The following is a 15,514-nucleotide window of genomic DNA, read 5'->3' as shown; positions in this document are numbered from 1 at the left end:
GCCTTATTGTCCAAGGGTGCGTCAAGTAATTTTGTCTGTACATCCATGGGAGAGGTTGAAGCCTTAACCAGAAGTAACGCCTTAGAACCAATCCTGATGCAGCTGATACAGATGAAGCTTCCACAGCATTATAACTGCACTTAATGGAGTGCCTAGTCACTTGGGATGCTGTGGAAAGCAAAGTGTTGACTTGGGCTTTTATGGGAGAATCCAGCATCTCGGACAGGAGAGTAGAGGCTTTAGATATGGTATCTAGGACATACCTAGCCATATGTGTTTGGTAGTTGAGGGCCCTTATAGCCAGAGTAGAGGAGGTACATACTTTTTTCCCTAGTCTGTCCATGAATTTGCAGTCTTTATTCATTAAGAGCAGCAGAAGGTAACTGTCTTGATGTTTTGTCAGCAGAGACAGCTATAACAGCTGGGTCTGCTGGAGGGTTTCTAAAGAGGAACTAGGTGTCCTGGGAGACCTTATAAAAATGGTCTGGGCATTTAGAGGCTGGTAGTTGTGAGTCAGGAGACTGAGAGGCAGCCAAAAAAGCATCCTGGAAAGCAGGTAATAAAGGGGGGACAGCAGAAGAAGATGGTTGCTCCATTTGTAAAAGGTCAAAATACCTTTTCTTGGAGTCAGAAACCTCTGATGCCTGCCACTTAAAATGTTCCCACATGTGGGTGATAGTGTCCACAAAGGAAAATTCTTCTCCTGTGGGCACAGGAGAAATAGACTCCTCCTCCTCTGGGGTAATGAAATCCTTGGGGCAGTCTATTTGGGTTTCATAAGAAAAGGATTCCTCAGAAGAGGAATAGTTTTCCTCAGATACCTGTAAGGGTGGCTGAGGTGACAGAGTAGGGGGAAGTTGTTGCGACTCCAAGGCCTGAAATGCCTTAAAGAGACTTTGTGAGAACACTTCCCAACCAGGAACCTGTTGAGGTTCAGGGCGTTTAGTTTTTTGTTTTCTCTTCAAAGGAGTAGCCAGTGGAGAAAGCATCGAGAAGGACATCTGTTTAGTAGGAAAAAAAGGAGCTGGGCCTTCCAACTGAGTGAGTCGTGGTTCCCCTCTGCCATCAGGATCTGATGGCTAATTTGCCTCGACGGACGTACACGCGGTTTCTAGAATCCCAGCTTCCATTAATGTTCCCGGGCCTGTTTTGGAAACCATCGTCTGAGAGGATTCCAGGCTTTCAAGCACCTCAAGAACCTGCTCGGATGCCTGAGGAGCAGCTTGGGATTCCGGCACAATTTTCTTGTCCTTCTTCTGCTGCAGCTCGTCAGACGGACCTACTCCTCCTTCCATACTGAGCGGTAATTAACACAGCCTTTGATTTTCTAAGTACAACTTCAGTGCCACCAGGCGGCTGCAAAGTGTTTTGGGGATGAAAGATTTGCAAATGTGTCAGGACGTATGGTCGTGGGCCTCGCCTAAGCAAAATATGCACTTCTTGTGCGTGTCTTTGGGAGGAATTTGTCTCCCACAGGCACACTTATGCAAGTCTAAACTGTAATCAAAAGTAAGGAAAAAAAAACAATAGGGCACTTATCTGTATTGGTCAAAGAAGCGGTCATGTGGTCTTGAACGGAATCTTAACCAGTTGTCTAAAACAACATGATCTGCTTACAGAACTGGCAAACACGAGTCCGACGTTCACTGTGGCAGAAAAATTCTGATGAGGGTACATGCAGACGTCACTTTTACACCCAACATGGCCCTGGTAAGGGATGTCACACGTACCCTCCAGAAACAAAGACTTTGGTATACTGGCCGGATGGTGGCGCTGCAGGCAGCAACCTCCCTACTGTTATGAATCCTGCAACATGAAAATAGAAGGACATATATTGGTACTGCTGAATCACTTCATATGGGGGTACACAGTTAACTGCTCCAGCCTTTGTTTTTATCTTCATTAATTATATATCTCAAAAAGATCTGAAACTGTCTCCAAATAATCCACAACACTGACATGTTCTCTTCTGGATTTATCAAGTGTAAACAATTTCATCTGCAAATAAAGCTAACTTTGCTTGGTTACCATACCACTTACATCACTGAATTTGAGAGTCCCTTATTTTCTTTGCCAGTAGCTTTAAATGTGAAGCAAATGAAGGGAAAACAGGATACCCTCTCCTGGTTGCTCTGTTCAAATACAGTTTGTCAGAAAGGAGACATCCAACCTTAATTCTTGACTCTGACCTACCATGTATCTTTACACAAAAAAACAACTAGCATGCATGCTGAAAGACTAGTAACAAACAACACCCAACACACAAGCTCTTCTGTTCCACTGGCAGTGCAGGAAGACAGCCAAATTTCATAAAACCAATTAGTTGAATGAAGCAGTACTTATGTTAAAATCAAAACACAAAAATAACTAGTGATGTTGCTCTTTCCTACTTAGTCCTATTATCCTACTAAAGAATGCAAATTTGCCCATTGCTCTACTCATAAAATCCCAGCCAATTCTATCAAATGTCTTCTCTACAACAACACCAGCTACCAAAAGCATCAATTTCTTACATTCCGCTTCTCCTTGGGTTATCGTGGTTTTATTAATGTTGTCAAATGTTTGTCTCCCCTCCATAAAAACTACATTGAGCCACAGCTATCAATTTGGCAGCAACGTTGCCATTCGCTTAGCTAGTATAGACATGCACTTTATAATCAATGGCTCAGAATTGGAATGGGTCTACATAAAGGTGGGTCTGAAGGGTCTTTGCCCTTTTTGGGTAATACAGCTATTACAGCTTTTTCCAAGATGCTGACACTCTCTGCTCCCCTTTTAAAATACTGTTAAACAAGAACTTCCAGATCTTTATCACGTTTTCCCCTCCAAACCTACACAGGAATACTGCCTGTTCCTGGAGCCTTTCCTGTTGTTTATACATCACCACTTTTCCTATCTCTTTCTACCTTAGCTATTAATTGAGACTGGTCTTCCTCTAATCTTGGCATAATTAAGTCTTCTGTAAATAATTCCATTTGCACTTCTTGGTTTCCACATTCCTCTGCTTTACATAAATTATCAACATTTCAGAAATATCCCTAATACCTCAACAGGATCTCTGGTTACTTTTCTTATCATAGGCTCCCTAAGTCTGGTGGCAGCCCTTTTTACTTTCCATTGCTTAAGTTGTTGTGATAAAAGTTTTTGTGAGCTGTTGCTGCTATCAAAAACGGATGCTTCACTACAACCCTTCTGAACTCAAGCATATTATATGTGTTTCCCCTTTAGCAACCAGCATTTGCTCAGATTCCCTTTATTCTGTATTTAACCTTTGTCACTCTCTTTCCCATGTTTCTTTCATTTCTACTCTATTTTGAAACTTTTGAAGCTCCATTTTCATTTTATCCCAATCACTAGTCATCCTAGAATTTTTTTCATCAAGAATTGTTTTTTCTTCCATAATAACTCTCAAATAATTTCCACTACCAATTCCGTAAAAGCCTCTTTTTTAACAAGTAATAAAGAGCCAGTGTCTCACTTTTACTTCATTACCCTGCATTGTTATTTCATGGTCTGAAATAGTTATTGGATTTGTAACAAAGACTTCACTTAAATACGCATGCGCCTGTGAAATATAAATTCTATCCAGTCTCACCCAGTTATTGTACCTTGGGAAATATATAAGTTCTTTCTGACTTCCTACTACTAAAGTCACACATTCTGTACCAAACACGTCCATATATATCTTTACAAATCTACTCTCTTTTGTTATATTTTCCCTTTCTAGGTCCCCAATACATTCTTACCTTTGCAAATCAAGCTCCAGTCCATACACACAAATAATATTCCCTGCTGAAAGCTGACTACTTCTTCCCAAATTTTTAAAAGTTTCATAACAGTTTTTGGTGAAATATAAATACATGTCCCCCTTGCCAATAGCTCCTTACTACTACAACTCTACTGTATTTTTGTTCTGCCACTATTACAGCCCCTCTAGCAATTAGTATTATTACTCCCCTTTCCCCTTTGTCATTCTGCTGAATGTCCATCCTGAAATGTTTTCTTTGTCAAATTCACATGCTGATTTCTTCCCAAATGTGCCTCCTGTTAACATTTCTTTTTGTCTGTAAGACTATTTACATTCAATTAATAGCATGAACAGAGTATCCATTATGATAGAAGGCTATTACTCCCATGTATTATACAGGTTCTTTTGTGCATTTCCAACATTCGGTTTACATCTACAAACTGTATGGCAGGCTGATCTTTTAAGCAGTTGCTTCTTCTCATCTCCATTTCAACCTACGTCACAATGTAAACGAGTTTTTGCTTCAATGAAAACATTTAAAAAACTAAATATAATATATATTCATCTAATCAGCCTTATAAATGTATCAGGGAAAACAAATGTTTCCATTGCCCTGCTCAAGAAGTCCCAGTCTACTTTGTCAAATGCATTCTCTGCATCAAGACCCACCAATAAAAGTGGTATTTTCTTACGTTCTGCTTCCCTCTGGATCATAAGTGTTCTGCTAATATTGTCAAATGTTTGCTTCCCCTCCACAAAACCACACTGATCCATATCTATCAGTTTTGGTATCACTTTTGCCACTCTTTTAGCCATTATAGACAAATACTTCACAGTCGTGGTTTAGTATTGAAATGGGCCTGTATGAAGCTGGATCTGATGGATCTTTACACTCCTTAGGTATTATCGTTACTACTGCCTTCTTCCAGGATGCAGGTACTTCTCCTCCTCTTAAAATACTGTTAAACAAAACCTTCCAGACCTTTATCAGTTTTTCCCTCCTAACTTCCAGAGGGATACCATCTATTCCTGGGGACTTTCCTGTAGACTTGGTTATACATAGCCATTTTTACCCCATTCCTTCTTATCCTGTTAGTAATTAAGCCTCATCTACCTCTAACTTTGGCATATTTAATTCTTCCATAAACTTTTCCATCTGTACTTTTCCTTGATTTCCATATTCCTCTGCTTTATACAAATTTTCATAGTATTGCCAAAATATTTCTAATACGTCTACAGGGTCTCTTGTTATCGAACTTGTTAAAGGCTCCCTAAGCTTGGTGACTGCCCTTTCCACTTTCTGTTGCCTGAGTTGCTGTGATAAAAGATTTTGTGCTCTAGAATTATCATCAAAAACAGCTGCTTAACAGCAATCTTTCTAAACTCATGCATATTATTGAGGTAATCACCTATTTTCTGTTTAGCATTCTGCAGTTGCTCATTTTCTTGTTCTGAGAGATTCCTCCTATTTTGCAACACTTTAACATTTATCAATTTCTCTAAATAATTCTGGTTACTTTTAACGAAATCTCCCTTTCTTTTATTTCCAACCTAGTTTTAAACTCCACTTTAATTTTATACCACTCCTTGGCTATGTTTTCAAAGATAAATCTGTCTTCTCTAGTAGCTCTTGAATTAATTCCACAACCCATTCCTTAAAAATCCTCTCTTTTCAACCAGTAGGTGGGAAAGCGCCAGTGTCTCATTTTCACTTCATTATCTTGCATTTTTATTTTAGTTATTGGTGCATGATCTGAAATAGTTACTGCATACGTTTCAAGACCTTCAATTAAATGCATGTGTTCCTGTGAGACATAAAATCTATATAGCCAAGCCCAGTTTTTGTACCTCGGTAAGTAATATGTAAATTCACTCCAAACTCCTACAATTTAATTCACATCTTCCATGCCAAACATTTTCATAAACTTCTTCAAAAATCTATCCTCCCTTGTTATATTTTCCATTCTAGGCCCCCAGACACAGCGTCACTGTTGCAAACCAAATTCCAGTCTCCACCTATAAGTAATATTCCTTGCTGAAAGCTGATTATTTCTCCCAGAATTTTCTTAAGCTCCATTACAGCAGTTTTAGGGGTGATGTACATGCATGCACCAGTGTAATTCTCCTCCTTAGCCAGTAGCCCCTTAGTACTATGCATTTTCTATTATCTTTTTTTCCCTCTTCTATTAGTACTGGAGCTCCTCTTGCAATTAATATAAGTACTCCATTTTCCTTTGCCCCAAATATTCCACTGAATAACCATTCTGAAAACCTTTCTTTATGAAATTCACATGTTCACTTCTTTCCAGGTGTGTCTTCTGTAGCATAGCTAGTTGCACTCTACATTTTTTAATACAGTTCACTACTCTCTTTTTTATATTTACCTGTAAGACTATTCAGACTGAAAGACATTACAGAAAGCATCATTTTCTTATATAGTTATTATTACCACCTTTTATATAGAACTTCTCTTTTGCTAAATGTCTGGTTCCAACTTTTATGTTACGTGTATATACTGTTCGGCAGGTTTGGTCTTTTATACAGTTTCATGTCATATCCATTTGCACCTATATCACATCTTATACAACTTTTTGTTTTTTGAAAGCCCTCAAACAGAACAACCAACCCCCCCCCCCCCCAAACAACCCTCTTAAAACCTATGAACTTTATCACAGCACACTATGTACATCTTCAAATACTGAAGTTTTTGTTTCCTAATAAGAACTTGTGTTCTAAATTGATAGCTACACAGGCTAAAGTTAACCAAAAAGAAAGGTTAGTCATGCTAAGACACATGGTACAGCATGTGCTACTAGTAAGTGCAATTTGATTTTTTATATCTATATAACTCTCCCAGTTGAGAAAACACTTGAATGCTTTAAGTAAACATTTTCTCCAAGACATTTTTCTTTATCAAATTGTCTTCTAGTGACATGCAAACCAGACACAAAACTGCTAAGGGTACCTTGTTTAATAGAAAAAAAAGCCTTGTAATATTCAATATTATTTTTCATTTACATGTTTTGTAATAAACTTGTTACTGGATAACGCCCGAGGTTTTTACCCAGTCATTTCCCTATGCAAGCATGGGAAAAAGCATACTGACTTTTCTTTTGTCATACTCTCTTAACCAGACCCTACTGCTCTCCCCCATCTCCTCCCCTCCTTATTTTTTTTCATTTCCTGCACTACAATGTTAGCAGTGAAGCATGAATCCAAGCATCTTGGGAAAGGATAGAAGTAACTAGACAGCTTTCATGACTTGCTTCTGTCAGGTCTTGTTTCTTTGAAAATGTATCACCTAACCAAAGCTTAATATAACCTCAGACTAGATTACATTACATAAAGAGTATAGGAGATGAAGCTTGCATGACATGTGCATTTGGGGGGGGGGTGCTAACAGCACCAAATCACCCAAGAATTCAATTTTATAGTGTTCTAATGCACATGTTCACTGAATCTTGATGTCGCTGTTGCAGACTTCATAATCTTCCCTGCATCAAAAGCAAGTTACATGCTGAGCCACAAACTGTACTGATAAATGGGTTTTTTATATGATAAGACAGACAACAGTAGTGCCAATAAAATAGCTCATTGGGTGTTTTTCTTCAGCAAAAGCCTTAATGTATAGGGTTATGGGTAAAGTAGTACGGTATACCATGGCAGTAATAGACAATATGGTTAGGACAGGGAAAGAAAATGGTGGACAGAAGCAGCATACAAAACACGAGGACTGACTGAATTTAGATTTGTGGTGTAAAGGGGGAAGAAGAGTGGTGGATGGTGTGATATGGAAAAAAAAGTTTCTGGACATATACAACACACAGTGACAGTGCTTTAATTGTTGCACCTCATATATTTAGGGCTATTGGTACATGGCAGGTTGCAAATACTGAAACTGAAATTCCATCAAAAATGTTTTAAAAAGTTTTGTACACATAAACATATGCACACATACACACTTGCATACTGTAGTACAAAAAATAATTTTAAAGTAATAGTACATATTTGACAAATTGTATAATAAAACATAATTCAAACAATTTAGATCTACAGGCTGCAGTTATACCAGTTCTTAACTGCTAAAAAAAACCAGATCTACAAGCTAATGAGATAATGGCGAAATAAAAAAGATATTCAAGTCCCTGTTCATCTGATCCAGCTCTGGGAACTTCCAGTATTCTGCTTTGAGGAGCCCAAAACAACATGAGGCAATATGTAGGTTCTACACAATCAGTTCCCTTTTGAGGGAAGAAACTTTACACAAGTACTAGAAATTTTCACTTACAAATCCTATTAGGTATAAGACATGACTCTCAAACCACAGTATGGTACCATGCATTCAGAAGCACCAATCAAGCAAAATCACGTAATTTTTATCATCAAATGGATAATACTTATAGTACAACAATGCAAAAGGGACATACCATGGCTGTAACTTCACTGTATGACTGCAAGTATTCCACAATCTTGGATTTATGAGACGGTTCAACTCTGGCAAAACAGCGTGCCTCCTGAGAGACAGCTTTCTGCATTGCTAGTGAGAGTTCATCAAATTCCCTTCCTGTGAAAGCTTTATTTCCAACTGCCTCATCAGGACCAAATATTCCAATACGTCGGCAGATAGCTACAGCCGTCCCTTTGTTGTCACCAGTGATCATAATTACTCGAATCCCAGCTTGCCGGCACATCCTGATTGCTGCTGCAACCTCCTTTCGTGGTGGATCAAGCATTCCAACGCAGCCTACAAAGGTCAGATCTACCTGGAATTTAAAACAGGTTGATGAGCTTCTAGTTTTCAAATACATCACCAGTGCTCTAGAATGTGATTTCTCACATCCTGTTTTATACATACATTACTGTAACATTCATAATCAGAAAACTTTCCTTTTTATAGTACACACTGGTTTTAAATATTACAAGAATACATACAACACCCATTTAACAGAACTGGCATGTGAAAGAAAACATGACAGAGTCAGTGCTACACTGTAAGGTGTGCAGTAGTATAAAACTGTACTACAAAACTGTGCACAAACCCTAAAATACACAGAACTATCATACCACAGTGTCTTGCAATTTTAACCTGTTTTAATTGCTTTTCTAAAATCACATTTCTCACCTATGTGATGACTCCAGAATTGTTCATGGTCATGACACATGGTTGCACAAGAAGTGTTACATGATTTTAAACAAACACCCCTCCACCATGCATACCACTGATTAACCATGAATTTGTGTATCTTGATACATCTGGAGGAAAAGAACCACTTTTCCAATGATGCTACATTACTTTAAGTTCTTACTACAGATGGAGTACATAAGCTTCACCAGCAACCAGGCCTGGCTTCCTTACCTCTTCAGTTTTGCTTTCATGAATAGAAGGAAGCACTTTTTAATGCCATTTTGTTGCCTCAAATAATATCTGATCAGTCTTTTGCAGATTCTTCAGTACCAGTGAGTTTTTTTTAGTTTTTCAAGCTGTTCTTCACTTTCATCTAATTCTCTACAGTACCTAGAAATAAGTCAATACCTCTCAACTGATTTTTCATGGACATCTCTGATTTTGAAACATAATGCTTCTCTACCACTTGTAAAATATGTAATATGCTTCGGCAGAAGAAAGTGGGATCTACATTTACATGAACAACACAGACCTTTAGCAACTTATCAGTTTTACATTAAAAGAAGTTGCATGCATATTGAATATCAATAGAATAAAAGGAAAGTACAGTTTTGTACCTACCATAAATGTAGATGTCCGATAGATATGCAACTGCAGTCCTGACATATGGGTTATCCTGCCTCAGGCAGCCCTTCGGTCGGCTGGATTCCAAAGTCTGGGTCCGGCGTCGGCTGATGTCGCCTCCTCCCCGATGTCAGAGCGGCCGGGGTATAAAGACATCCGCCGACGCCATCTTCTTCAGTGTTTCTTGCTCCAGATGCCAGGTGCCCTCCAAAGAAGGCTAAATTTGGTGAATGGATAAAAATTCCAGACATGCACAACAGTAAAAAACAGATACACCATAACAGATATCCCCAGCTAATAGAGAAAAGGGGGAATGGACCCAAAAGGAAAATTGCAGAGGGGTAGGAGGGAGGGAAAACCTGACTGCAGTTGCATATCTATCGGACATCTACATTTATGGTAGGTACAAAACTGTACTATGTCCTTCAAGAATGCAACTGCAGTCCTGACATATGGGTTGAATACCATAGCCAAGCTGGGGGTGGTAGGATCTAAGAAAGGGATGGTGTAGCTAAAATGTCCTGCAGGACTGCTGAAGCAGAGCCTGCTTGGGATCTGGAGTATAAAGGCAGGTTGTAGTGTTTGGTAAATGTATGCATGGAGCTCCATGTAGCAGCCTCTAGAATGTCCTTTGTAGCCACTCCTCTTAGAAAGGCTGTGGATGTGGCTATAGCTCTGGTGGAGTGTGGCCCAATATTGGCTGGCACACCTTTTCCATGGAAAGAGTAACAGAATCTGATGCAGTGTCCAATCCATTCTGAAATTGTTTGTTTGGAGATTGCCTTTCTTTGCACTCCAGCAGCATAGGCTACAAATAGTTGGTCAGACTTTCAGGTGGTCTTTGTTCTGTCCAAGTAGTGGCGTAATTGTCTGTGTATGTCCAAAATGTGCAGCAGCTTTCCCCCCTTATTTTGAGGATTGGGAAAGAAAGTAGGCAGGTGAATTGCTTGATTTAGAGACACCCTGGATATCACTTTTGGCATGAATGAAGGATTGGTTCTTAGAGAAACTCTGTCCTGATGAAAAATGAGAAAGGGAGGTACTGCCATGAGGGCCTGTATCTCTGAGACTCTTCTTGCTGAGGTAACTGCCAACAGGAAAACCGTTTTCCAGGAGAGAAATTGCATTTCTGAAGTTGCTGCTGGTTCAAAAGGCGGAAGAGTTAATTTTTCCAAGATGAAATTGAGGTCCCATGCAGGTACTGGTGGTTTTCTGGGAGGTTTGATATTCTTTATCCCTCTTAGAAACTGTCTTAGCAAGGGATGCGAAAACACAGGTGGGTCACAGTTGTATTTTGCTGAGATTGCTGAAGCGTGAATTATTATGGAAGAATATGAGAGGCCACTATGAAACATTTCTGCCAAGTATTCTAATATCTGTGGTATGCTCATTACTGATGCATCCTGACCCTTGTTGGCATTCCAGATGATGAATCTCTTCCACTTGGCTGAATAGGTTTTTCTGGTGGAAGGTCTGCGTGCTTCCAGCAAGATTTCTTGAACTTTTTCAAAAAGAGAGATATGGGTAAAAGTCATGGAACCCTCCAAGCTGTCAGCTGCAATGTTTGCAGGTTTTGATGAACAGTCCTGTAATTGTGCTGAGTTAGAAGCAGAGGCCATTGAGGCAAGGGCCACGGTTTGGTGTGAGTTATGCTCAGTAGCAATGGATACCAGTGCTGCCTTGGCCAGTCTGGAGCTATCAAAATTCCTTTTGGTTGTTCTGCTTTGATCTTCAGTAACACCTTGGTCAGTAATGGTAGAGGAGGGAATGCATAAATTGTTAGGGAATTCCAGCTGAAGGAGAAAGCATCCATTCTCCAGGCTAGATGATGGTGCGTCCTTGAACAGAACTTCTCCATGTGATGATTGAGGTGAGAAGCAAAGAGATCTATGTCCGGTCTTCCCCATGCACCTGTTATTTGTGAGAAAATGTGTGGATGCAGCATCCATTCGTGCGGATCCAAGAAATTTCTGCTCAGCCTGTCCACCAGAACATTGTCCTTGCCTGGAACAAACTGGGATTGCAAGTGGATGTTCAATTTCAGGGACTTTTCCCAAAGAGTCATTGTTAGTCTGCAGAGGGGATAAGAATGAGTGTCTCCCTGCTTGTTTATATACCACATGACAGTGGTGTTGTCTGTCCTTATTAGCAGATGACCTTGTTGAAGGGATTTCCCGAAGGCCTCGATTGCATGTATCACTGCCAACATCTCTTTTTGATTTATGTGCAGATGCATTTCCCTGGGAGTCCATTGCCCTTGAATGCATCTGCCCTCCATGTGCGCCCCCCACCCATGATCTGAGGCGTCTGTTGTAATGGTTTGACTTGCTAGAGGTTTGTTGAAAGATATGCCTTTGTTTAAATTTAAATGACTTGCTTGAGCCCACCACAAAAATTCACTTTGCAGGCATGGAATGAGTGGTATTACGTCTTTTAGATTGTGGCAGTGTTGAGACCATAAGCTTTTTAGGTACCATTGTAGCTTTCTCATGTGTAGTCTTGCCAGAGGGATCAGAAGAATGCAAGATGCCATGAACCCCAGGGCCTGCAGGATTTTCCTTGCGGTCAGCTGGGTGAGCTTTGCTAGGCTTTTGAAGTAATCTGGTAAATGTTCTTGTTTCTCCTCTGTGAGGAAAGCCATTTGTGATTGTGTGTCCAGTTTGCCTCCTAGAAAAATAATCTGTTGGGATGGCAGTAGTCTTGATTTTTGAATGTTGACTGTGTATCCCAAAGCCTGTAGTAACTGAATGACATAGTCCAAGTTTCTTATCAAGGTTTGTTTGCTGTCTGCTTGTATAAGGCAGTCGTCCAGGTAAGGATATATTTGAATCCCCTGGAGCCTGCAATGTGCAACTACTGATGCCAGGCATTCCGTGAATACTCTGGGCGCAGTAGATAAGCCAAACGGCAATGCTGAGAATTGATAATGCTCTGACCCTGCAAGAAATCTGAGGTATCTTCTGCAACTGTGTCTGACTGGGACATGCAGGTATGCCTCCTTGAGGTCCAGAGTAACCAGCCAATACCCCTTGCCCAGCATGGGAAGGAGTTGCTGTAACATCAGCATTTTGAATTTTGGCACAATGAGAAAAGTGTTTAGAGCAGACAAGTCCAGTATAGGTCTCCATTGCTTTTCTTTTCTTGGAACAAGGAACAGTCTTGAATAGAATCCCTGGCCTTGTTCCTGAGGAGGAACCTTTTCTATTGCTTTTATTTGTAACAGCTTTGAAACTTGTATGAGTGCCTCTGCCCTTTGATTTTGTGGCAGGTTTGGCATGCATTGTCTCGTTGGTAAGGAATGGAAGTGGAACCTGTAACCTTTGTCTATTATGTCCAGAATCCATTTGTCCTTGGTTAAAATGTGCCAGTTCTTTGAGAATAAGGATAAATTTCCGCCTAGAGGTGCTTCTCTTTGAGCCTTGGTCGGCGGTGTGAAAGTCAAGTCATTGTGATTGTCCCTGTGGTGCAGCTGAACTCCCTGCGCCACTTCTCTGATTTGGTGGTTGCCATTGGCGGCCCCTGTAGGAGCCTCGGTATTGCCCTCTACCTCGAGCACACCTGTTTTTACCCCTTTGAAACTTGTCAGTGTCTGGAAAGGACCAATTCTTTGAAGGCCAATTCCTGCTGAATCTGGGTGGCTGAACCTGGAGGAAATCCTTGACTGTCTGTACTGATTTAGCCTTTTCCTCAATAGACTTCAACACATCCTGTGCATTAGCACCAAAAAGCTTCTGTTTTTCCAGAGGTGCATCTAGGAGCTTTACTTTAACATGGTCTGGCAGTGGCTGTTCTTTCAACCAAGCATGTCTACGTATAACGGCCCCTGTCACAGCTGCCCTACATGAAGCCTCCAATGCATCATAACCACACTGAAGAAAATGATGGCTAACCTGCTGAGTGTTATGAACCAAGTCCTGCAATGCCTTTCTATCTATAGGCTCAGGAGAGGCTAACTTTTTCTGCAAATCATCCATTAAGTAATCCTGGTACTGAAACATATGAAAAAGACAGTTAAGTGACCTCATGGCAAGGGTGGAAGAGGTATAAACTTTTTTGCCCCATCTCTCCAGGGACCTAGATTCCCTGTCCACGGGCAAAGGGTTTTTGGCCGAGGAAGTGGCCACTCCTTTGGGCCCCTGAGAAATAGTTTCTAGATCCACAGAGTGGGCCTTAAAGAGATGTTTGTGAGTTTCAGGAACCCTGTAATATCTGTCTGACTTGACAGGAGCAGGAGGGAGAGAATCAGAGGAAGCACTGGAGTCTGAGTATACATCATCCAAGACATCCAACACTGGAGAAATAGCTAATGGTCTGTGCTGGGGTAACTTAAGGAAGGTACGTAGCCTTTTCCTGGAGTCAGAGAATTCCTGACCCTGCCACTGAAAATGTTCTCTCATGGAGTGGAGAACTTCTCCGAAAGAAATATCCTCTGGAGGAGAGGCAGAAGGAATTGATTCCTCAGCATCAGAGTCCTCGTAGGCCTGGAAGGATTCTTCCTGGGTATCTGAGTGCTCTGAATCCCTAGAGGCTTCATCTGAAGAGAGGGTATCCGTCTGCTCAGTCCTAGGCCTTTTATCTGCAGGCGGCTGAGAACCTCTGTCTGGATGCGACTGAGAACCCCTGATTAGAGAGATTAGATCTGCAGCTAGAGTCATGATCTGTTTATCAGAAGAGGGGCCCTGGGAAAAAGATTTAGGAGGATGGGCCTTAGCCTGGCTGGCAGCCTTAGCATGTGTGTAGGCCTTGATGGACATGGAGACCTGAGGTCTAGCTGCCCCACGTGCAGGAGTAACTTTATCCACTGGTATGGTGTCAGGTAAATCTAGAGCTTTGGTTTTGGGAGGAAAATCAACAACCGGCAACGGGGAAACCTCCGGGACCGAAGTACACGGTAAAGCGGTGTAGTCGGCCTGGAGCGGTTGAATTACCGCCTCCGAAGAGACCGATGCACTCGTGGAAGGCTTAGTCGTGGTATCGGTGGACGACGCGGGCCGAGGATGTCGGTCCCGGTCCTTACGTTTTTTGGAAATATGTGCTGTTGGTTGTTCCGACGGCATGATATAAGCGTAATTTTCGCCAAGAAGTCTTCGGCAAATTCTGCCCGGCGCCTGAGTGTGCGCTTATTAAAGCAAACACAGGCAGCACAGGCCAAGACGTCGTGGTCTGGGCCCAGGCAGGGAAGGCAGTAAGAATGGAAGTCCTTATGAGGTATTTGTTTACCACAAGACAAGCAATTATTAACCTTTTCAATTTTTTCTGACATCGGCTGGGGCAAGAAAAATGTTCCCCAATGGGGTACTTAGCTTTTTTGATGACTTCGGTAACTGAAAACACAGGAGCTGACCGACCGGCACTTGCGAACTGCTTCTGCTTCGGGCACCGCGTGGCAAGAAAGACTGAAGAAGATGCAGTCGGCGGATGCCTTTATACCCCGGCTGCTCTGACGTCGGGGAGGAGGCGACATCAGCCGACGCCGGACCCAGACTTTGGAATCCGGCCGACCGAAGGGCTGCCTGAGGCAGGACAACCCATATGTCAGGACTGCAGTTGCATTCTTGAAGGACATTTGTAAGTAAACAATATGAATAATTATTTATATTTTTTTATGATTGGACTGTCCCACTGGCCAATAGCCTATTTTCAGCAAAGTCCTGAGAAGAAAAATTCCACAAATACAAAAGTACAGTTTTGTACCTACCATAAATGTAGATGTTCGAGTGCTCATACAGCTGCAGTCATAACAGATGGGTTATCCTGCCGTCAGGTGGGTCCTCGGTCGGCCGAATTCCAAAGTCTAGGTCCGGCGTCGGTTGTCGTCGCTTCCTCCCTGACGTCAGTGCGGCAGGGTTATAAAAGAGGCAGCCGACGCCATTTTCTTCAGTTTTTCTTGCCCCAGGTGTCAGGTGCCCCCAGAAGGAAGGCAAACATAATGTTATGCAAAAATGCAATGTTGATAAATCAAAAACAGTAGTTGCAAGCAAATGCACCATAAAAGAGTACCCCAAAAGGTTATATGA

At 41.4% G+C, this 15,514-nt stretch overlaps 1 protein-coding gene across 2 annotated transcripts in view; it reads right to left on the bottom strand.

Moving 5' to 3' along the window:
• Nucleotides 1-15,514, bottom strand: part of LOC122811983 (sarcoplasmic/endoplasmic reticulum calcium ATPase 2-like) — a 1,984,788-nt gene that overhangs the window by 592,233 nt on the left and 1,377,041 nt on the right. For both annotated transcript variants that reach the window (XM_044084186.1, XM_044084187.1), the window contains exon 15: nt 8,176-8,511. In XM_044084186.1, the coding sequence (XP_043940121.1) occupies nt 8,176-8,511 (336 nt within the window). The remainder of the gene's footprint in view (nt 1-8,175; nt 8,512-15,514) is intronic.

Source organism: Protopterus annectens, chromosome 9.part0, assembly GCF_019279795.1.
Source record: "Protopterus annectens isolate FY-2018-M chromosome 9.part0, PAN1.0, whole genome shotgun sequence".
Lineage (NCBI taxonomy): Eukaryota > Metazoa > Chordata > Ceratodontiformes > Protopteridae > Protopterus > Protopterus annectens.
Note: the sequence above shows the minus strand (reverse complement) of the source record. Positions and strands in the feature narration are given on the sequence as shown.